The sequence below is a fragment of the Varanus komodoensis genome, unplaced genomic scaffold, assembly GCF_004798865.1.
Source record: "Varanus komodoensis strain SLA01 unplaced genomic scaffold, ASM479886v1 scaffold42, whole genome shotgun sequence".
Taxonomy (NCBI): Eukaryota; Metazoa; Chordata; class Lepidosauria; order Squamata; family Varanidae; genus Varanus; species Varanus komodoensis.
In genome coordinates this window covers 7,045,345-7,068,727 of record NW_025335972.1, presented here as the reverse complement: position 1 = coordinate 7,068,727, position 23,383 = coordinate 7,045,345, and the positions used below count along the sequence as shown (strand labels likewise).

The window sequence follows — 23,383 nt, the reverse complement described above, 5'->3', positions numbered from 1 at the left end:
AGATGGTAGGCTTTACACTGCCAGAGCTAAATCTGTTATGTGAAATGTTGAAGGCTGGATGGTTAAGACTTGTCAGGGACTTGTAAACCAATACTAATTACAGATTTTGAAAGACCCAAATGATGATAATTCTGATTTGGCACATTTTAATTTTCTGCATGTTCTGAATTTTCTGAATGTTCAAACTACCGCACCATTGCACTCATGTCACATCTAGCAAAGTTATACTCAAAATCCTATCACTTCCTGCCAAATCGATGGGGAAGGAATGGACAGATTTTACTTTCCTGGGCTCCAAGATCACCACAGACAGGTACTGCAGCCAAGAAATCAAAAGACGCTTGCTCCTTGGGAGGAAACTACAGCAAATCTAGACAGCATACTAAAAAGCAGAGACACCACCCTGCCAACAAAAAGGCAGGTTGCTTACCTGTAACTGTCATTCTTCGAGTGGTCATCCTTGCATTCACACACCAATGGGGCTTGACGTGCAGCATAGGCCTCATCCGGTGGAGACTTCCTGAGCTGGTCGCCATGGAGTAGGGGGGAGCCAGAACCGCCCCACGCCCTAGTGGTACATAAGCAGCAGCTCCTGCCCATTCCCTCAGTGCCTGAAGACCACGTTGTCCCAGGCGTGTGAGGGATCCGAGCATCATATATGAAGCGGTGATCATGCCCTGCCCCAGCCCATATGGGGCGGAAGCTGACGACAGCGAGTGGGGCGAAGGGCGGGTTGTGTGAATGCATGGATGACCACTCGAAGAACGATAGGTAAGCAACCTGCCTTTCTGCTTCGTGGTCTCCATGCAAATCACACACCAATGGGGCGATTATCAAGCTGGCCCCTCAGAAGGAGGGGGGCTATCATCATCACCGTATAGATGAGAGGATGGCCCTTCCAAAGGCTCAGTCCTGTCTGGCACGGACGTCTAGCTGGTAGTGGCGAGCAAAGGTCAACGGTGTGGATCATGTTGCTGCCCTGCAGATTTCCTGGAGAGGAACGCCTGTCAGTAGAGCAGTGGATGTGGCCTGGGCGTGCGTGGAGTGTGCGCGTGGCTGTCCAGTCATCAGGATCTTGGCCATCTTGTAAGCAAGGGAGCTGGTGTCTTTGGCTGGAGACAGCTTCTCCAGCTTTGGGGCCCTCGTAGCAAACGAAGAGGTGCTCTGAGTGGCGGGTGGTCTCCGTCCTGGACCTATAGTAGGCAAGGGCCCTTCTAACCGGGGGGGGGGGGAGTGGGAGATGGCCACTAGGTGAACCCTGATGGAAGAGGGGGAGAGGCCCGCTGCAAAGCGGGATTGCAGGTACTTCAGGACCTCCAGTTCCATGGAGGCTAAGGAGGGGTCAAGGCCCTGTGCTGCAGCGGAAGCAGAGAAGGCTTTCCATTTAGCCTCGAAAGAGTGGCGCGTGGAGGGTCTGAGGGCAGCCAATAGCATGGTGGCAACAAACCGAGATAGGGGGCCATAGGGTTCTGTTGGGGGGTATTTTCCAGGCCGTTAGGCGCAGGGTCTTGAGGTTGGGGTGCAGGACCCTGCCCTGATCCTGGGAGAGGAGGCTGGACCTGAACGGCAGGTGGTAGGTGTTCCCTGACAGGCGAAGAAGAAGAGGGAACCAGGGTTGTCTCGGCCACCAGAGAGTAATGAGAATGCAGCTGGTCCCCTCCCTCTGGACTTTGGCCGCTACTTTGGTGATCAGGGGGGAGGAGGTGTAGAAGAGGCCCCCCCTCCCATCTGTGTAGGAACGCATCCCCCAGGGATGCCCTGCCTCATCCTGCTCAGAAGCAGAACGACCTGCACTTTGCGTTGTTTGGGGTAGCGAAGAGGTAGGTCCTGGGCTGACCACATTTGGTGCACAGGGAGAGGAAGGTGGCCGTCTCCACCCCCCACTCGTGGGGGGTGGAGTTTGCGCAACTGAGGGAGTCAGCTAGGGGGTTTAGGCACCCTGCGATGTGCACTGCGGTGATGGTGACGCCCTTCTGGGTGCACCAGTGCCAGAGGTCTGAGGTCATGGTCATGAGGCGGGTGGAATGGTTCCCTCCCTGCTTGTTCAGGTAATACATGATGGTGGTGTTGTCTGTGGCTACCTGAACATGACATCCTGACAGGGTGGCCTGGAAGGATGCCAGGGCCTTCTGGACCGCCAGCATCTCCAGGGTGTTGATGTGGAGACGGGCCTCCCTCTGGTCCCATTGAACTAGAGTATTCATGTCTGCGCAGTGAGCACCCCAGCTGGTGTTGGACACGCTGGTGGTGACTGTCACGGAGGGCTGGGGGGAGGAGGTTATGCCCATGGTGAGGTTGTCCATGGCGGACCACCATAGTAGAGATTCCCTGACCTCCTAGGGGGCGCTATCAGGTGGGGTGTGTGAGGGTCTTCCTCCCACACGAAGGCTCTCACAAGCCACAGCTGAAGAGGTCTCATGTGAAGTCTTGCCCACTGAAGCACTGTGACTGTGGCGGCCATGAGGCCCAGCAGCTTCTGGGTGGTGTAAGCGGTGGAGAGAAGTACGGCCCTGACGGCTGCAGGCAGGGTGGCAATGGCCTCTGCCCTTGGCTTCGGCAGGAAGGCTTCGGCAAGGGTGGTGTCCAGGCAAGCCCCTATAAAGCGTATAGATTGTGTGGGGGAGAGAACAGGTTTGTCATGGTTTATGAGGAGCCCCAGGTCCTGAAGGAGGCAGCGTGTCAGAGACAGGTCACGCAGTAAATCCTACCTGGAGGGGGCCGCGAGGAGCCAGTCATCCAGGTAAGGAAAAAACCTGTATCTCCTGGAGCCTGAGGTGGGCGCAAACGATTGCCACACATTTGGTGAATACGCGTGGGGCCATGGCTAACCAAAGGGCAGGACGTGGAATGGGAAGGCCTGCTGGCTGATCTGGAAGCGCAGGAATACCTGAACTCAGGGTGGATCTCAATATGGAAGTAAGCGTCCTTGAGGTCTATGGAGGCAAACCAGTCTCCTTGATTAAGAAGAGTGAGAATGCCCTGCAGTGTGACCATCCTGAACTTCTTAGGGGTGATGCACTTGTTCACCCTCCTCAAGTCCAAGATGGGCCTTGGAGTCCCATATCGCTTGGGTACTGTGAAGTACCTAGAGTAAAAGCCCCTGTGGTCAGAGGGGGAAAATTGCCCCCTTGTCCAGCATGGCTTGTACTTCCGCCCATAGGACGGGCGATGGGGTCGTGGTCCTGATGGGGGCGAGGGGTGGGAGAAAGTTGAATTCTATTCTGTACCCCAACCTGATGATGGAGAGGACCCAGGAGTCTGAAGTGATGACCTCCCATGCGGGGAGGAATTGCGCCAGGTGGTCTGTGAAGCGGATGGTGGGAGGTGGAGTAGCGGAAGAGGTGGTGGAGGCGCTGCCTGGGCGAGGGCATCATACCCTGCGCCTGTTGTCCTGGTGCTTCTCCAGGGGCCTCTGGCGGGGTTGGAAGCCCTGCCTTTTGTTAGCAGGTGGCGCTCTGGAGCACATGGGGCAGTCTGGACCAGAATGGCGACTGGGGGACCGACTGGGTTCCCTGCCAGCTCCTCTGTGTCGGGCCCTGGCCAAAGCCCACGCGCTTCCCAGTGGTGTGCACTTTGCAGAGAGTTCATACGGTCATCAGTTTGGGTATTGAAGATGCCTTCGCCGTCGAAGGGCAGGTCTTCAAAGCAGGCTCGGGTTTCAGTGGGGAGAGAGGTGGAACGCCGCTAGGCATGGCATCATGTAGCCACAGCCCCCACCATGGCCTTGCTGTCACAGTCGATGTGATATCGAGCTGCCCCAGTGTACATGAGGCGGACAGGCTCACGCGGGTGCTCAGCGAGCTGGTCCACAATAGCTCCCAGCTTTTCCCATAGGAAAAGTTGGTACCTGGCCATAGTGGCCTCATAGTTGGATATTCTGAAGCCAAGCGCAGATGTGGCATAGATCTTTTTGGACATAGCGTCCAAGTGGCACCCCTCTCCGTCCACTGGGATGAACTGGTCCCTCTGTGGGGTACCCTGCATGGCCTCCACGATGATGGAGTTGGGCCTAGGGTGGTGGAGTAGGGAGGGGAAGGGCTTGGCCTTAACTTTGAACCTGGATTCAGCCCTGCGTGAGGTGGCCAGAGGGCCATATGGGGCCTTCCAGGACTGCTGCACTGTGCGCAGCAGGGCAGGCATGAACAGGATGGACACTGTGGTGTTGTTCCCAGAGGCAAACGCATCATAGCATGGGTCTGCCTCAGTTCAGGGGGTGGCAGGTTTGGAAGCTTAAGTCCTCGGCCATGTGGAGCACCAGCTCAGAGAAACTACTTCCCTTGGCAGGTGAAAGGAAACGATCCTGGTCGAAGGCCTGCCTTCCTGGGGAGTGGGTTGAGGTTGCAGAGGAGTGGGGGCATCCCCGGACAGGGGAACGGCTCTGACCTGAGTCCTGCGATATTGCCCCTTGATGGCGGGTGCTCCTGTCCCGATGGGCAGCGTGTGTGTTTGCGGCACGAAGCAGGGCTGTGGGAGCCCTGGCGCTGGCGGGGGGCTGGGATAGGCCTCGTCACTTGCAGAGTTCTTGCTGTGCCAGCGGTGCTTGTTGGGCCTGTGAGGACTGTACTCATAGCTGGAGGCGCTGCTTGACTCGCCACTAGGTGAGATCCAGCAATGGCGAAGAGCTGCAGTGCTGTAATCTGATTGGCGAGAGCCCTGCTTCCAGCTGAGCAGCCATGAGGTCCTGGAGCGCTCCTGCCAGCTGCCTCGGCCTTGCACATGCGTCCTGGGTGCTGGCAGTGAGGCAGGAGAATGTTTGCGCCAGCGGTGGTGACGATCTCTAGAGGCAGAGTTGCTAGAGGAAGAGAGGGTCTGTGTATGTTGCGCCCTTCTAGGCCTCTTCCTTGAGGCCGGGAGCCTGGGCCTGGTGCAGGGAGCACAGGCCTCTGATGAAGCCGACTCAAAATTGGCTGGGCAGGGCCTCCCCGTCGGCTGAGAGCTGAAGATCATGGAGCTGGAAAGAGGGGAGGCCTCTAGCTGTTGTGATGATCCCTCTTGGTTCGGGGCGGGGGGGCGATGAGTCTGCTGGCTCCATTGCAGATCCTCAGAGCAGGCGGGCACCACGGGAGATTGGCGTTCCCCTGGGGGGAGGGGGTGAGACACTCCAGCAGTGGCCTCCGTTGCCATGATGGTGGCCATGCTGTGTGCAGGGGTGGCCAGAGGTGCGGGCGGCGTTGCCAGGAAGGTGGCGCCTGCCTGCTCCAATCCCGGAGCAGCGGAGGTCGCACCCAAGGGCGCTCCACCGGCCGGGGAAACTGGGCGATCCGCCAGCACCACAGTGTTGGAGGGGCCTTCCCATGGCGATGCTGCCCTCCTCCTTGCCCTGGCGGGCTTAGAGGAACCCTCCCCAGGGGGGTTATGCACTCCCAGGGTAGAGGATGTGAGGGCGCGCCGCCATAAGGTCTGTTCAAGACGTGCGGCTCTTTGTCGTCGCGTCTGCTTCATAGAGGCCTGGCAATGGGTGCAAGTCTCCACGATGTGCCCATCGCCAAGGCAGAGGAGGCACTTAGCGTGCCCATCGTTGGCGGGCAGCCTAGCTGCACAAGAGGTGCAGCGACATGGAGTTGAATCGCCCATGCAGTTCCTTAAAGGACACACGTGGGTGATTCAAGAAAGAAAGGAGAGAAAACTGAAGATCGAGAGAGGTAGGAGAAAGGAAGGGGAAAGAAGCAGCAGCCTTCTCTCCATGTAGTTAAGGGAGAAGGTGGTTTTTGTTTTTTTTTTTAATAGAAGGAGAGACAGAGAAAAGAAAGAAAAAATGGTGAACCGTTTGGGCTGGAGAGGTCTGATACAGAGAGTGAAGCCCAGCGCGGTCAAAAAGGAACTGAAGGAATGGGCAGGAGCCACTGCCTATGTGCCACTAGGGTGTGGGGCGGTTCTGGCTCCCATCCACTCCATGGCGACCAGCTCTGGAAGTCTCCACCGGATGAGGCCTATGCTGTGCGTCAAGCCCCATTGGTGTGTGAATGCATGGAGATGTGAATATAGTCAAGGCTATGGTTTTCCCAGTTGCAATGTACGGCTGTGAAAGTTGGACCATAAGGAAGGCTGAGCACCGAAGAATTGAGGCCTTTGAATTGTGGTGCTGGAGGAGACTCCTGCGAGTCCCTTGGACTGCAAGGAGATCAAACCAGTCAGTCCTAGAAAAGATCAACCCTGACTGCTCTTTAGGCAGCCAGATACTGAAGAAGAAATGCAACTACTTTGGCCACCTAATGAGAAGGAAGGACTCCCTGGAGAAGAGCCTAATGCTGGGAACAATAGATGGCAAAAGAAGAAGGGGATGGCAGAGAATGAGGTGGCTAGATGGAGTCACTGAAGCAGTTGGTGTGAGCTTGAGTGGACTCCGAGGGATGGTGGAGGACAGGAAGGCCTGGAGGAATGTTGTCCATAGGCTCGCGATGGGTCAGACACGACTTTGCGGCTAGCAACAATTTTCTGCAAGAATGAATTTCAGCTCAGCCATTCAATCTATGCAGATTGCTCTTTCCTGAAGCCCAAGTACAGAGAGAAGGTAATTGATTTTCAGTTCTCACCTCTGGTCCAGCTCTTTCTGCAACTCCCGGTTTCTTTCGTCAATCTTCTGCTGTAGCTTTTTTCTCCTCTGCTCTGGAGGCAAATGGCTAAAATCTTCTGTGATCACTGTCTAGCATCAGGAAAAGACACATTTATCAGTTCCACTGGTGCTCATTCCCAGACCTTCTTCTGACCTGCTTGAGTGCCTGCAGCCTGCCATCTTCCTCTGCAGGCTGACATCTGTTGCCCTAATCTGCTCAGCTCATGTAGGTACAACACTTTCCATAGCCTAAGACAAAGACAGCACTTGGTAGGCTGCAGTAAGCAGCGATTCTCTCAGACCCTGGAACCTGGCATTGTTCCAGATCTTGGCCACTAGATGTGAACAAGTCAACCAGAAACAATCATCAATTAAAAAGCACTTCATAATATTATTTTATTTTTGACAAACCTGTAGGCACTGGCACCCTTTCCTTCTGAAGAGTGAAAAGCTGCTAGAGGAAGCTATTTTGTTAGGAAAAGCATGATCTTCTACTCCAAGCTTCAGTTTTCCATAGCTACTTTGTGTAAAATAATAATATTCATGTGATTGAGCATATATAATTTGACCTTAAGCCCTAAATGGCTTGGTTAAGTCCAGCTAAAATGCCTAACACTCTTGAGGTGGAGCAGCAAAACTGAGCAGCTTTTCTACCCTTGTTTTATTCTCAACTCTGAGTGTACACAAAAAGCTTTTAGGCTCAGAACATAGTGGTAGAATGAGAGGCCACCCTCCCCTCTTCACTGGGAAGGGGCAAAAAGGAAGCAGAGGACCTGTTTGCCGGACAACCAAGAATCTTTGGAGTCACCAGTTGCAACTACACCTCAGCTAGCTGGTCTGGTCGGTCAGGCCTAGGAATCTAACCAGCCTTGACCTAATGTTAGGGGGAGGGGGGAGATCTGTGTCACTCCAGTTGTTTTAGCCTTCAGCATCCATCAGCCCTAGCCAGGATAGCCACTGGAGAAGGCTGATGAGGGTCACAGCATCCAGGGGTTCACAAGGTATCCACTCTAAAGGAAACCTGTAACCTGTCCACACCCTGATCATCTCTGCCTTGAGGATTGTGGGTTAAGTTTAGAAGTAGCCCAGTAAAGGCTGCTGTGCAATGAAAATCTACCACCCTCTGATCCATTCCAATTCCATGATCCTTTGGGCTTCCAAAAGAATAGCAGGATCTGACCGATCGCCATGGCAACCATTGAAAAGGAGTTTATCCTAGGTCAGTTTGGCAGACTGGGGCTGGGTGCGGAAGATGTTTGCTTTCCTTCTATAAGGTGGGTCTCAGCTCAATCTACATGAATTACCTTGAGCTATTTGCTCTGTGAACTCCATCTGGTAATGTACTTAGAAACACAGAAACAGAGCAAGCCAGAAGGGGTCTCCTGGGCCATCTAGTCTGACCCCCAGCTCTAGCCAGCTCCACTCACGACATGCTTACCATGTGCATGTCTAGCCTATCCTTGAACACCCTCACCGATGGGGCTGCAACCACCTCCCGTGGAAGCCGAGGTTACAAGATTCCTTTAGATTCCTCCATATCCTTGGAGTCCTAACTGTCAGGAAGTACTTCCTGATATCCAAATTGAACCTTGGTTCCTTGAGCTTGGCATGGGAACAAGTTACCATGGGTACAAGTTCAGTAGAGCTGATGATCTTGCTTTGGGCTGGGGGGCTGTCTTCTGATTCCTCACAGCATTAAGTGGTTGTACAAGTTCCCAAGTAAAAGCTGAACCCCCAGCCCTCTTAGAGGTGCAGCAACTAAGCCCTCCTCTTCTTCCTCTGACTTTTATCATGAAATGCTTTGCACTTGCACATGGCGTCATGGAAGAGTGGCATAAAAATGCTTTAAGTAAATAACTTTTAATGACAGTAGGACAAACTGGCTTCTAGTATATAAAACACAAAAATAAGTATTCTTTTCCTTGATTATGGCAGTGGTGGTCACTCAACATACTATAGACCTGAGGTTGAGAAAGCAACAGACTTAGACTGCTTGCTGGTCCTGCACCAAAGAGGTCATGGCTGATCACAGATATACAGAAAGAGATTTCCAAATTGAAATTTCTATTTTCTATATTCAGTGTACCACCAAACAGTGACTGCTTTAACACAAATAACTGAAAGCTGTGACCTAGGTTTTTTTTTCCTTTTAATTGTATCAGATCCAAACCCACAGCCAATTTTCTACACTGCAGGTGCCTTTGGAAGCAGCAGAGAGAGGATGCTGATTTAGCAAACAAAATCATCCACTTACCCCCCATTTGAGGCTGCGGAAGGATGTGATGCGGGGTTTGACTGTCTTATTGATCTCGTTCAAACAGTAAGAGAGGGGGTCACAGGTGAATTTGGGGGATGGAAGTCCATTGATGGCAGTTGAGGAAGGGGAGGACAAGGAGGAGGGGCAATTTAAGGGGGAGCGGGGAGGGGGTGGGAGCTAGCGACAGACAAGGGCCAAGTATAAAAAATGGAAACATACACAAAAGAATGGGAAAAACTGTAAGAAAATAAAAAGGTACACACACAAAAACCCCAAACAGAACAGGATAATTACAGTACATTCCATCTATACGGTACATGCTTATATTTGGCCAAAAATGTCCGGCAACCATTTGCCCTAAGTAGCAATGGCTAAGTTTACCTCTCGTATTGCCTACCTCATTCACCTGACAAGACAGGAAGCATCATTGTGGTGCGCCCAATATAACAGGAATGCACTGTAATAAAACACCAGGAATACACTGGGGGAGGGGGAACAGCACGAAGGCAGAGCAACACCTCACCGTCAAGGAGCACATATGAGGGGAGGGAGAGAGGGGGAGAGCCATGCCAAGGTGCGGAGCTGCCTTCCCATGAGGGCCCCTCACGTCAAGCATCCTTGCACTGCCACAGCTACCTTCTTGAAATTCCTGGTCTCAGGTCCCGTGATTGTAGACATTAAAGAGAGGGGCCAGGCTGGCCCTAAGCCTCAGTGCTATGGGAGAATGTACTCTGAAGGGATGGGGTGCAACCTGAGCCATGAAAGAGGGGCCTTTATGCAGGAGGCTTCAGAAACTCAAGCCAGAGAGCCTTCATTCCCCATCCCTCTAGCCTTCCCTCTTCTGGCGCCTCCCCACATTCCACTTCTGGTGTTTCTGTCACTGGCACCCCCTACTTGTGGGTCAAAGCTATTTGCTTTGTTGGAGACAGAATGAAACACACAGGGCCTGTTTCTTGTGGAATGACTCATGGGGTAGGTCAAAGGACTCAGGAATGCTAGGCCCAGTTTCTATGCTCCTTTCAAGGCTACTTTGCCAACCAGTTTAAGAAAGCAGCATTCCCATGGCTTTACAACAACAACAACTTCTCACAGGCTTGTGCAAATTGGCAACTTGCTTGCAACACCTGGAGAGTCACTCCCAAGGAATTACATGTGACCTGTTTCAACATGGCTGCACCTCCCAAGGACAACAGCTTTTGGGCCATAGAAGAATGGTAAGCAGGTCATCAGCCCTGTTGTTGGGTAAAAAGAGAAGTCATGCAGGAAGAAGTAGACAATGTACATAAAGATTTACTTTGCCTGCGTGCTCCACCCTACTCTGTTGGTTTTGTTTTTTAAGCCCCAATGGCCAACACAAATTCAAAAACAAGTCTTCAAGAGTAATCGTAATCATTTGGTGCAGCCAAACAAATGCTGTATGTGGACGTGTAAATGCTTGCTCAGTTTAGGCATCATTATTTGTCCCTCTCCAGACTAGTTCAAAGCAATGTTGTCAGGAGCAAATACGGTTAGGTAGGAGGTAGCAGCTATTGTAGTACAGGGAGCTGGCAAGCACAGAACTGAGGTATTAAGCAGGATGTCCCTGATCCCAATTATGTTTCTGCTATGAACAGACCAAGTAGCCTTAGACACACTACTCTCTCTCAGCACCTCTTTTGCAATATAGGGATGCAGTAATACTGATGCACCTTACAGGGTTGTTATAAAGGTTACCGAAGCATTATAAATGCAGTGTAATGACAGGGCAAAAGTCATCATATTTCCATTTTTGTTGTTTTAAATTTGTTGCTGCCTTTAAAATGCCTGCTGGTAGGTTTTATTTTGATGTTTTACTTTTATTCCTTATTTTTATTTTATTACTTTTTTATTTTATGCGGGATTTTATGATTGTAAGCCGCCCCTAGGCTCATGCGATGGGGCGGCATAGAAGTTGTTTAAATAAATAAATATTCTTTCTTATAGGTTCAAAATTTGATCTTGCATTTTGACATGCTGCATTTTATTATTTTACTTGTTGTGAATTACCCAGAGAGCTTTGCCAATCAGAGAATATTATAAACAAATACTTTGAACAAAACAGAGCTGCATCATCAAGCCCTGCTTTGCCTTCCCATGGGACCTCTGGCTGTGCCTCTTTCCTCCGCACCTTCAGACCCAGCTTAGTAAACAGTTCACAGGAAGCTGCTTACAACAGGCTAGATCACTGCTCTTGTCTTGCCTGCTCTGACTGACAGCAGCCCTGCAATGCCCAGGCTTTCTCAGCACCTGCTACCTGATTCCTTTACTGCAGGGTTGGACCTGGGCTGATCTTTCCACAAAGCATGGGCATTCACATGCACATGCCCTGCCCCCTGCTCCTCTTTTCTGTTCCCCTTCCTCCTTTTGTCACAACACCAGCTGAAAGATATTGGCACAAGTATTAGACTAATAATAAACCCTACTGAACAGGGAACTGCAAATTAAGTATCAGGGCAATGTGTCATTCATCTATCAATTTACTCTACTTGCAGAAATGTATCATTTTGGCAAGTTCACTATTTTCATTAGCAGGGAAAATGGCTAAGGGAGGAGCAGTCTAAAGGCAAGAAGGAGCAAGAACGAGATTTAGCACGGACTACAGTGTGCTTTGTGCACCCTGCATCCCTCAACCCCATTCTCCATGAGCATGGAGGCAAAAGCTACCAGAACCCCTCCTGACTCCTCCATGGAGGGGCTCCTCACAGGCTAAAAATAAGCATGGCAAGTTCCTTCCAAGAAGCCCCCTGGGACAGCTTTTCACAGCCCAGTGCTCTCCACATGTTTTGGACTTCAGCTCCCATCCATTTCAGCCAGCATGGTCAATGGCCAGGAATGCTGGGAGCTGCAGTCTGAAACATCTGGAGAGCACCAGATTGATGAAGTCTGATCTAGAACATCAGTTAGTACTCTTACTTCCTCCCACCCTGAGGACATTCATGAATAAGCAAGGAAAAACAGGGAAGCAGGCTGCAAGCTTATAAATGTCCACAGGCAGAAAGACAATACAGAGCATATGGAAAGAATACAAAATACAAAAGTGATGCAGGCAAAGAGGCCAGCAATAGAAGCGAGCCAAGGCAGCTGAGTTTGGTACTTTTGGGACATCTGCACTGAACGATTTACAAGCAAATACAGCCAAGGAGAGTGCACAGCCCAGAATGAGTACCAGAGATACTGGAGAGTGAGAGAAAGCCCAGATCTAAAGCAAGTGTATGGCTCTTTCGGGATATGAGCAGCAGGTGCTCCAGTGGGAGAAAAACAGGCCATGTGGGGAGGGAAGGAAGGAGGCCTTTGCTAAAATGGGTCTTCTGCTGACTCACAGCCTGGGAGAAACTAGTAGGAAAAGTGAGGACTCACTGAAACAAACCTTGGACCTCTGCCAGAACCATCCCCAGAGTATAAGCCTAGAGGTCAACTAAGGATTGTTGGAGAAAAGAACAGCCACCTTTGACTGACAGGGGCAGTGGGGAATTGCTTCTTGGAATAGCAGGTTCCAGAGGCAGAGATCCAAGAAGGCCGACAGGACCAGCAGCTCAAGAGGGGAGGCCTGTTCTGGCCAAGGCCCTGCAATGGCTGCCAAACTTTATTCTGACACATTCTTGGGTAACACTGATTAGGCTCAGAAAGTTTGAGAAGGAAACACTTCACGAGGACTATAAAAGCAGTGAGAAAGGAAACAGGAGACAGACAGAAACTGGATGAAGGTTCTAATATGGCATCTTGATAATTGGTATGTCCTGCTGCTCTCTAGCAGAGCAACCTGATGCTACCTGTGGAGAGTGGCAGTGGTTTGACAGGTGGGAGCTGGTGGAAAGAAAGAGGGGCTACCTTATACCACAGTCCACCAAACATGTTGCTGGAGATACAGGGCTTGTGAGGGCTACCAAGCACTGCTGTCTTCCTCTTATCCTCATTTCCCATTCTTTACCACCCCACACCACACCCCACATTCCTGTAAACTCACTTCATAGCCAGATCAGGCAGGAAAACCCACTGGTTCTGGAAATCTTACAAACTGCCTTCCCTGACCTGGCATCCTCTAGTTGGCTTGAACTTTAACTCCCATCAATCCCAGCTGCTGTGTTCAATGTCCAGGATATTCTAAAACATCTGGTGGGCACCAGGTTGGAGAAAACTGCTCTAGCAGAGGACAGGGAGCACTTCCCTACTACCCTGTCTCTTCAGGATGCATGCGGGTCTCCAGTCCAGTCCTCACCTTGTTCTTCCTGCTGAAGGGCCAGCGTTTCCCTTTGTTCTTGCCTAGCAGGCGCGGGTCCAGTCTACCATCTAGGGTGCCACGGGGAGTGCCCAGGCTGCTATCTGATGAGGTCCTGTTGATGGGCTGACTGAAGTCTTCAAAGTCCATGTCTGCTGGCCTCTCAAAGCCTGATTTGTGTAGTTCGATAAGGACCTGCGAGTCCTATTAGGGGAAGAGCAGCCTTTTGAGTGGCCCAAGTAATGACATCCTCAATCCAGTTCGTTCCCAAAGCCACCAATATAAGCAAGTAGCAAAACCTTACATCAGCCCTAAGAAAGACCAGAGCAGAACCTGCCAGTGTCCACTCCAGATGTGCTGGGGCAACATGTAAATCTACTCTGGGGCAAAGTGATATTTAAACAGCAATCCACAAATACACCTTTGCTATAATAAAAAGTGCTACATAAAATACACAAAGGAACAACAGAAAGTAGCAAGCACTTGCCAAGCATCCTTGCATATTGCAGATGCCCACTTTGGAGTGAGTGGATTGCTTCCTGAGATAGAATCAAAGACCACTGGTAGCATGCAGGCCTTGCATGCAGAAGGTGGCAGGTTCAACCTCCACATAAAGGTTGTGGGGGCTGAGACTTGGAAGAACTGGTAACAATCATAATACACAGCACTGATATTAATAGAGTGATGGTCCTAGGTTCATGCAAGTACTATCTGCACAGTCTGTCACACAGCTATCTTGGGATGGAAAAGGGACTAGAGTCGACTTCCCTCATTACTTAAAATGCAAGCTGAGGTGGGACCTGTTACAGGCGCTGTCAGTTCTAGTGATTAGCTCCTTAGCTTTCAAGAGCGATACAGGCATGCACCCCCACCCCCAAATATCTACAATGTCGAGATGCCATGGACTAGGGCATGTCCAGCTCCGCTTCTCTGTGCCCTCCTGGCTTCTGGCGGGCCTGGGGCAAGCTCCACAGAGAAATCCAGCCTCTCCTAATGGGCAAGGCACAGAAGAAAGCCATTCCCACATATAGGGCCTGCAAATGGGTTATGTGCCCCATCTCATTTCTGTATGTTCAGATGACTGGCGGGGGTGGGGGGGGTATATAACAAACTATCCAAGCTTTCCCCAGCCTGATGTTCTCTGGAAGCGTTGGGAGTCCAATGGCCACTGGAACATTCTAGCTGGGAATGACAGAAGTGGTAGTCCAACTGTCTCAAAGGGCACTAAGTTAGGGAAAGCTGGGCTAGCTTGTTCCCACCAGAAAGCACACCATTGATTTTCAGCTTCTATACTACGTGAAGGAATATGGCAACTTATATGGCAGGCACGCACTTTCTTCTCATCCACCACGTCTGCTGCAGCCTTCATGCCTTCCAGGCACTTGCCAATGATGGGCATGACCTGCTGCTCTGTCTCTGAAAAGATGCCGTAGCTGTCCTTGAGACGCCGGGTCCGTCGCTCATCCATCTCTTGCAGCTTCTAGGGGATGCACGAAGTGAAAGGAAGAGACTGTGTTCCCATGTCATGCCAAGCAGTCCTGCATGGTTATCATGGTTTGTGATTTTTCTTCCACCTATTGGCCAGATGATCAGCCTCATACTGGGAAGTCTCCTCCCTCCTGCCACTGTCCTCCCTTCAGTCCTCCAGACAGTATCCCAGAAGACAAGATGGGGAGGGATGAGGCTCCTCTCTGTGGCAGTCACAATTGTGAGCCTAGCTTAGCTGCTGCAGCTACCAAGCAGTCTCTGCTGCACAAACAGAGCTCATGCCCTGATGTGCAGCAGAGAGGATAAGGGAGCTATGCAGGCTCCTTGCTTTCTGCTCTAGCAGGGGCCACTGGAGCAGGAGGAGAGGTGCCTGGCCCACACTCAGGCAGAAGGGGGCATATCTGCTAGACGGAGCTGCAGAAGGGAGCAGTGCCATTCAGGTAACTCCCCCACTGCATGTGTCCCTGCGAGAAGGTCCTCTACCGAGCAGTGCTGCCTCCAGCTGATGCTGTCTTGCCATCTAGCTGAGTTCCCTGCCCTGCCCCAAAGAAGATCTTTAGGGCAGAACACAGGCAGGGTGATGATGCCTCTGACAGCTGCACAAAACAGCAACTGCCAGTGGAGCTTTCTGGCTAGCCACTTGGCAAGAGTGGCAATGGTCATTTTTGCCAAGCAGCTCTCTGGTTCTGTCCTTCATACCACAATGGGTTTCCAGGTCCAGACTTTACAACAAACCATCATGGGATGGCAAAACCTTCAGCAGACCATTGTTCCTATTTGTGGTTTCTAAAGATGAAGCCTATAATGCTGAAATACTGTGACAGGGTTTGGACAGCACAACAGACCAAAAGCCATTGTTGTTTGTCAGGTCATGTGAACCCAGGCAGAGACATGTAGGAGGAGTACAAGCAATGATCCGGATTTGCTTGCAGGCACAATCCCCTCAACACCTCTTCCTTTCCCCACATTGCCCACAAAATGAAGAGGCCACCCCAATGAATCCTTCTGTTTTCCTTGGTAATATGTCAATCTAATTCATTTCAAAACCTTCTATTTCACTATCTGAGTGCCATGTATGGCCCTGAGGTATGGCCTCACTGCTCCCTCCCCACTTTTTCAGACATAAGAGAGACTAAGAGGCAGACATACACACTAAGGAGCAGTACCAACACTTACTGCTTTCCTCTAATAAACTATCTGTGCCTTCTGGACTTCCAAATGGAGCATCTTTTGCCTTCTAAAAATCCAACAGCAAAAGCTACCCCAAGGCCTCCAATCCTAGGTCCCTGCTGCTTTAGGTACATTGGAAGGAAAATGAATTCTATATATTTTTAGAGTGTAACTGGTAGGGGCAGATTTTAACAATGAAGAACCTTGTTGATTTTTAAAGTTATTTTGAATCTGCAGTGAAAATTAATTTTAAAAGCTTAAAAATACAGCCCTACCTTTTAATAAGTGGTGACTTAAATTTGTTGAACTGTTATGGTAAAAGAAGTTATACTAAGTTTGGGATAATACATAAATGCAGTCATTTAAAAAGTGGAGGAATAGATCAAATGTAAGTATTTTTAACTGATGGAGGTTCACAACAACATAGAGAGAAAAAGAACCACCACAGGGGGTTGCAGTGTGAACAAATGGCTTATGGAAAAGAAACACCAAGAGATGGAAAATTAAAACTGCTTGTACCTTTTCCCAATTCACATCAACCTTTGCCTGCAGTCCCTAAAAGCAAAGCCAAGAGGTGGTTCTGTCTGATTTCCACAAAACTTCTTTGCTGCAGTTTTACCATGAAACCTAGGGAGGTGAGAGAAGTGATGCTCTTACCTCACCTGGCATCTCTCTCCAAATGCTGGAAGTCTCCTCACCCAGTGATTAACAGCACTGGAAAAGTTTAAGAGAAACTTATTTAAGCCATCCTGAGGCTTTCGCGACAGGACGGCATATAAATATTTTAAATAAATAAATAAACTTATTGACGAAGGCAGCTGTTATGATTCCCCAGTGATCACTAATGCCAGGAGGGAGACCAACAGCCTAGCTAACAACTAAAGGCAAAGAGTATAAAAAGAGAATTCTGATATGAGAAGCCAGGAATGGGGGTCTTCTAATTCCTTAGAACTCTCAGATGAGAGATTCATAAAGTCTGCTTCACTGGGAATTCTGGTGACCTAGTGCAAGTCTATTTTAGTGCAGATTTTAGTATCCCTTGAGGTTAATGATTCCCATTTGTCCTTCTGCTATTTGGCTAATTTTTAGTGCCTCTTTTGCTTTTAGCTGAGTTTGTTGATGTATTAAAAATACAGTGCAAGAAGATTTTTTTTAATTCCAGTTTTTATATGGGTTGCTTTAAAGAGATTTAGTGTAGAAAGAGGCATTAAAATCTAAATTGGACTCTGCTTTGACACTTACATTGAAGATTTGTGGCATCTCCAGAAAGTAGAACTGGTTTTGATTATGGTTGAATTTCTGCAGATAGGATGCATATTCATTCTTGCTCTCCTCAGCCATGTGACTACGCAGGTTGGCCTGCTGCTTTGCCTGGAGATTAGCAAAACACACACACACACACCAAAAAACAAAACCAAAAAAGTTACAGTGAACTCTGAAGGAAGGAAGATCTGAGCTGAACAAGTATGACAACACTTCTGTCTTGGGTGTCTTTTGCCCCAAGGGGCCTCAATTGGTTCAATGATGGCAAAGTTGCACTAACTTGAGAGCTGGAAGAGTGACAGTGGAGACCCTGCCTCAAATGCTTGCCCAGCTAAACATTTTCAGTGACTCAGACTCATCCAGTTCTTAGTGAGGTAGCATACCTGTGTCTAGGCTGAGCTACTTCAGGAGATTTGCATGATTAAATGGTATTTCCATACAAAAAAAACCCTATTTACACATAGGAAATACTCATCATAGAGAAGGCTCTAGAATTGTTCCCGGTACAGAAAACTACTGTGCACATACAGTGGTACCTTGGCTCACAAACCTAATCCATTCCATGACTCTGATCGCAACCCAAATTGGTCGTGAGCCAAGTCAAATTTCACCATAAGGTTCAATGTAAATAAAGTTAATCGGTTCTGTAACCATTTTTTTAACCACAAAAATTTGAAACAAAGTGAAAAAGAACAACAAAAAAAGTCCGGCCCCCCCCCCCCCCGAGCACGACCACAATCGCACTCATGCAGGGAAGGCAGGCGCGATCACGATCGTCACCCGATGCGGAGTTTGTGAGCTTAGGCAATTTTTTCCTGAAATTTCTGTTTGCGACCTGATTTGGTCGCGAACTAAGGCATTCATGAGCCAAGGTACCACTGTAGTTGTGTGTGTGTGTTTGTTATTAATAGAAACGCATTCAAATCATGTGAACCTGAAGAGGTATGATTATTTAGTTCCATTTCATTCCAGCTTCAGGCCTTGTTATGGGACAAGAGGCTGCTTCAGTTGCCTTGCTGGACAATTTATGCTGGGGACTGGACAGGAGCAATATGCTTCTGTTAGTTCTGCTGGGCCTTTCAGCAGCGTACAGTACCATTGACCACTGTATACATCTTGGAAGGGGAATTTCAGAAGTTGGTGCTGGGTGATCCCTGTTGGATGACATGGCCATTGGTCTGTGATGTCCCTAGGGTTCTTTTTTATCCCCGTGTTAATATTATATACATGAAATCACTGAGGGATTATCCAGAGTTTTGGGGTTCAGTGCCACCAGTATACTGCTGACACCCAACTCTGTCTTTCCTTTCTCTCAAATTCAAGGAAGCTGTCCAGGTTCTAAACAGTGCCTGATGTCAGTAATGGACAGGATGAAGGCAAACAAACTGAAGCTTAATCCAGACAAAAAAGAGTTGTTCCTTGTCAGTTCAGAGAACAAGGATTCAACCTGTGCTGAATGGTATGAACACTGATGCTGAAGACTCAGGCTCTCAGTTTGGGTGTACTCTTGGATGCTCAGGTCTTGGCATCAGATTTTGCACAGATAAGGTGAAAATACCAATAGCATTTCTGTTTCTAGAAATGTCTGATCTGGCTAAAGAAACTTCCTGTTTGTACTACTCATACCATAACATGCTTCATGTGGAGCTGCCTTTGAAAGCTGTACAGAAACTTCAGCTGGTGCAAAATGCTGTGGCCATATTGTTGATCGGAACAGGTTACAGAGAGCACACAAGAGTTATAGCAATGTCACTGGCTACCAGCCTGTTTCTAGGCAGAATTCAAAGTGACACTTATAAATATCTTTATGTCTTGGGATCAGGCCACCTGAAAAACTGCCTTCTCCCATGTGAGCTTACCCAGTTCCTTCTGACCTACTGAAGAAGCCATTCTTTCAAGACTGTCATCATCAGAGGCATGTTTGAAGGTGAAGTGATGAGAGGGCCTTTTCAGTGGCTGCTCCCAAGTTCTGGATATCCCTCCCAAGGGAGGCTAAGTTCAGTGCTTGCAACAGCAAGCAAAGATGATACTGTTCCAGAAGGCATTTGGTCAGCAAGTAGGTCTGCTAGTTTGAATGCTATTTTTTCTCTACAATTGTGATGTTTGTATGTCAATGTGTTTTTATCTTAATTTATTTCCATTTTTGCAAGCTGCCATGAGTGCCGTTTTTTGGTAGAAAAGCAGGATGTAAGTCAAATAAATACATCAATAAATGAAGATTAGACACAGGTGCGCCAAACTTAGTGAGGTTTACCAACTCCTTTAAGAAGCTGTTGTCCAGGCAATGTACAGGGTAAGACCTACTTAGCTTCAGCAGTGTCTCAGTTCTGCATCTTATTCCTTCTAGAGAGGAAAGTACAGCTTTGTTCTTGTTTTTATAGTAGCCTGCATAAATGTAGCATCAGCCTTTCTCTTCAGAAAGGCAACATTTCCCAAGAGTCTCCTTTCTAAAGAGATGGCTCAGGTTTTACAGCTAGCTAAGAAAAGCTGTAGTTTGCTTTAAAATATTACACAAGGAAAACCAAGTAAGATTAGAAGGGCTCAGTTACTGCACATCTGCAGAAGTGATTCAGGATCTCAGTAGTTACTTCTGTTACAGAGGTACCCTTTGGGCCCTTCTAACCACCATTAGAGGTGGGAGCAGAGGCACAGTCCACTCCAAACTCTGACCTTTTCCACATCTGCCTTTGTAGCATTGATATCCTGGTCCAGTTTCTCAGCTGTCAGTAAAGCTTTCTCAGCTTCCCTGCAGTCACGTTCAAACTTGCGCTTGCTCTGTGGAGAAAAAGAATGTGAGCAAGCAAGATCCACAGCAACAAGCCTGCAAAGGGTACATAAAAGATGACACACTTGTACTCCAGAGTTAATATGTTGCATGTGTTCTTGCTGAGTTACTGCTGTGGGCATCACTCAGGCTGATCTGATGAAATCCTTTGCTTTCCTAAGTAGGCCTACCAACACAGGTAAGAATGACCACTCCATGCATAAATACTCTACTTTGCTGGCCATTCTGGGCTTCCAAATAAGAGTTAGAAAGGGGAGGCAGAATTAAAGGTTTATGTTATTGTTTGAATCATTGTTTCAAAGGCTGGATAGTCCAAACAAAGTGCTGGACTATCAATAACATTAGAAAGAGGCTCTGCCTGAAGGCTTACAATTTAATGCCATAAGCAAACATTTATTAACACAGTGGATAGAAATGCTCTTCTCAAACTGTTTGTGCACACAATTTGGAGAGGCTCCAAGAACTATCAAAGGAGCTCGTTTCAAAAGTTTCTGTGTGCATAAGCATTTAAGGGCAGAAACCTATGTATATTCAGCCAGAAAAAGAGTTCCGCAGTTCCCCATCTTCCCCAGCTACCATGGCCTAAGAGAATAAGCACAACAGATCAACTGCCTTTTTTGCTGGATTCAAGTCCAACTGATCGTATCCTAGCAATGGGAACAGACAGGCGACTTCTTTGGTTTCCACAACAAGAGCTCCACTCTAGTTAATTCATAGGTTTGGAAATCACTCTAATTCATATCATTTTTTCCCCTTTCAACTTAAGGCAGGGCTCAAATTTCAGCCTGCTAGATGCGGAATCCTAAAGGGGTTCCATCCCAACAAAAAATATGCACACAATCATTATCATATGTGAAAAAGTAAATGCAGCAGTAAGTTGCACAAAATACAGCAGGGGTAGGAGACCCTTTCCCCACAAGGAAGCAGTTTGAAAGCCACATGCCACCCCTTTCGCCGCATATATACACACACCTCTCCCTCAAGAACTGTTGGTTCAAGGTGTTTCAAGGGCCTTGAGGCAGCAGTTTCTGATGGATCCAGCTTCATGTACCTTTTTATGTTCTTCAGGGGGAGGGAGAGGGCAAGGGGGCATGGAGTCCTCTGGAGCCAGTGCTTTAAGGTGGCCTATATGCCTTGAAAAGGTGACTCCTAATTTAAGGAAGAGGGTCTGCAGGAGACTGGATGGGGAGCCCTCATGGGCTTGTTTCCCAGCCTTGTAAAATGGAGGAAGGTGCACTGCATGACCAAAGTCTCAAAGCCAGCAACGGGATTCAAAATGTGCAATGATGTGCACAATTTAAATGAACATGTATATGATCAGTGTATGTAGATTCTTATTTTATGGAATCCTGCTGTTTGCAAGGGTAGCCTTTTTTCTAGGTACATATCAAATATGTGCACACACCTTCTAAGCGTTCTTGAAAAAAATTTAACAGTGCCAATGAGCTCTGCCATTCTCTGGTCAAGGCTTCAGTGTCAGTTTTCCCCAACTTTTCTCTGCAATATTCTCTTAGAACTTTTCATGCAACAATAATAAAGTGATAGAGCACAGCTGAATCCCAAATACTGGGTTGATTTTCTCTCTGGAGAGATTTTGCTTCTATTACTGGGATTTCTGTTCACAACAACAGGAGGCCAAAGCTACATTTTTAAGGATGCTGAACAAAAGCCAAGAGGCTCTTGGAGACTTTCAAATGCCTTACATTTGGGGTTCTATTGGCAGTTGTCCATGGAACCAATCAGAGGGGAGGTAATCTTGGTTTTAGTCCTAGGCAGGGATGCTCAGGACACAGTAATGTTGCTGAGCCATTAGATAACAGTTACCACGCCAAAGAGGTCAGACACAGTTGCATTTGATATCAAAAGAGAAATCTTCTCAAAAATGAGGGAACTGGTAAAGAAAAAGCTGAAGAGGGGAATCAAGAAGTTTAAATCACTACAAAGCACTTGGAGAATACTCAAAAACACTATAATAAAGGTACAGATAATTTGCATACCACAAGTGAGAAAAGGTCACACAAAATCCAGGAAATCACCAGCATGGTTAATGTGTTACATCAAGGAAGAACGTTTCCTTCGAAAACTGGAAGTCTTGCCCAAATGAAAATAACAGACGGGACCACAGCCTTGCACAAGGGAGATGCAAGCAGACCAGTGGAGAAGCCAAGCAAGAGTTTGAGGAGCACATCGCTAACAATATCAAGGATGACAATATAACTTTCTCTAAATATATCAAAAGAAAGAAAGTGGCTAGGTAAGCAGCTAGGCCATTGAATTTTAATGCAATTAAAGGAGCACTAAGGGGGGGACAAGAAGATTGCAGAGCAGCTGAATGAATTCTTTTCAATCTTCACAGCAGATGATGACCAGATACCTGTCCCTGAGCTTACGTATTCCGAAAGGCCGTCCAAGGAATTAGGGCAGATAGTAGTGACACAAGATGAGAATTCCCAACCTTACTGACACACTGAAGGTCACCAAATCATCCAGTCCAGATGGTATCCATCCTAGAACTCAAGCATGAAATCGCTAGCCTTCTTGCCAAAATGTCCTTAAACATGTCCCTAAAATTTGCCCTTGTACCACAGAATTAGAGAATGGCTAATGTAACACCACCAGGGGGATCCAGGAAATTACAGGCCTTAGCTTAACATTTGTTCTGGGTAAACTGCTTGAAAGCATTACTAAAGATAGACTCAATAAGCACATAGAGGGACCAGCCCTGCTTAAAAAAACTCAACTTCTGTAAGGGGAAGTCTTGTCTCACTAACCTATTGGAGTTCTTTGAGAGTGTCAATAAGCATGTACACGGGGTGATGCAGTAGACCTTGCTTCCTTGGACTTCCAAAATGTTTTTGACCAAGTCCCTCATCAAAGTAAGCTGTCATGGAATAAAAAAGGCGGGGGGTCCTCTTAGGGATCACTAACTGCTTAAAGAACAGAAGACAGAGTGGGAATAAACAGCAATTTCTCCCAAAGGAGAGATGCCACCAGTGGTATCCCACAGGGTTCTGTATTAGGACGAATGCTTTTCAACCTATTCACAAATGATCTGGAATGAGGAATAAGTAGTGAAATGGCCAAGTTTCCTGAGGACACTAAACTCTTTTGTGAGGTTAAAACCAAAAGGGATTGTGAGGAGCTCCAAAGGGATCTCTCCATGCTGGGAGAATGGGGAATAAAATGGTAAATGCAGCTCAATACAAACAAGTGTAGAGTAACGCACACTGGGGCTAAAAATCCTAACTTCAAGTATACACTGATGGGATCCTGCACTAACAGTGGCTGAGCAAGAACGGGACCCTGGGGTAGTGGTGGGCGGCTCAGTGCAAGTGCCGGCTCAGTGCTCAGCTGCTGTGAAGAGCTACGCGTGGGCATAATTGCCTAGCGCAACTGCCCTTGCAATACTGTGCTCAGTTCTGGTCACCTCACCTGAAAAAAGACACTATTGAGTTGGAAATAGTGCAGAGAAGCACAACCAAAGTGATCAGGGGGCTGGAGCAGCTCCTTAGGACAACTGGGGCTGTCCAGCTTAGAAAAAAGCTGAGTAAGGGGAGTCATGACAGAGGTCCTGCAACAGCAGGGGGTTGGACCCGATGGCCTTCATGGCCCCTTCCAATTCTACTATTCTAT

General features: G+C 48.3%; 1 protein-coding gene across 2 annotated transcripts in view; it reads right to left on the bottom strand.

Annotated features, from left to right (window-relative positions):
• The window catches only part of TRIP10 (thyroid hormone receptor interactor 10), an 89,054-nt gene that overhangs the window by 5,490 nt on the left and 60,181 nt on the right, over nt 1–23,383 (bottom strand). The window contains exons 6-11 of one of the 2 annotated variants that reach the window (XM_044443401.1): nt 19,636–19,740; nt 16,945–17,073; nt 14,378–14,524; nt 13,045–13,248; nt 8,808–8,987; nt 6,534–6,643 (exon numbers count right to left, since the gene is read on the bottom strand). In XM_044443401.1, the coding sequence (XP_044299336.1) occupies nt 6,534–6,643; nt 8,808–8,987; nt 13,045–13,248; nt 14,378–14,524; nt 16,945–17,073; nt 19,636–19,740 (875 nt within the window). The remainder of the gene's footprint in view (nt 1–6,533; nt 6,644–8,807; nt 8,988–13,044; nt 13,249–14,377; nt 14,525–16,944; nt 17,074–19,635; nt 19,741–23,383) is intronic. The other variant, XM_044443400.1, reaches the window with a different exon arrangement.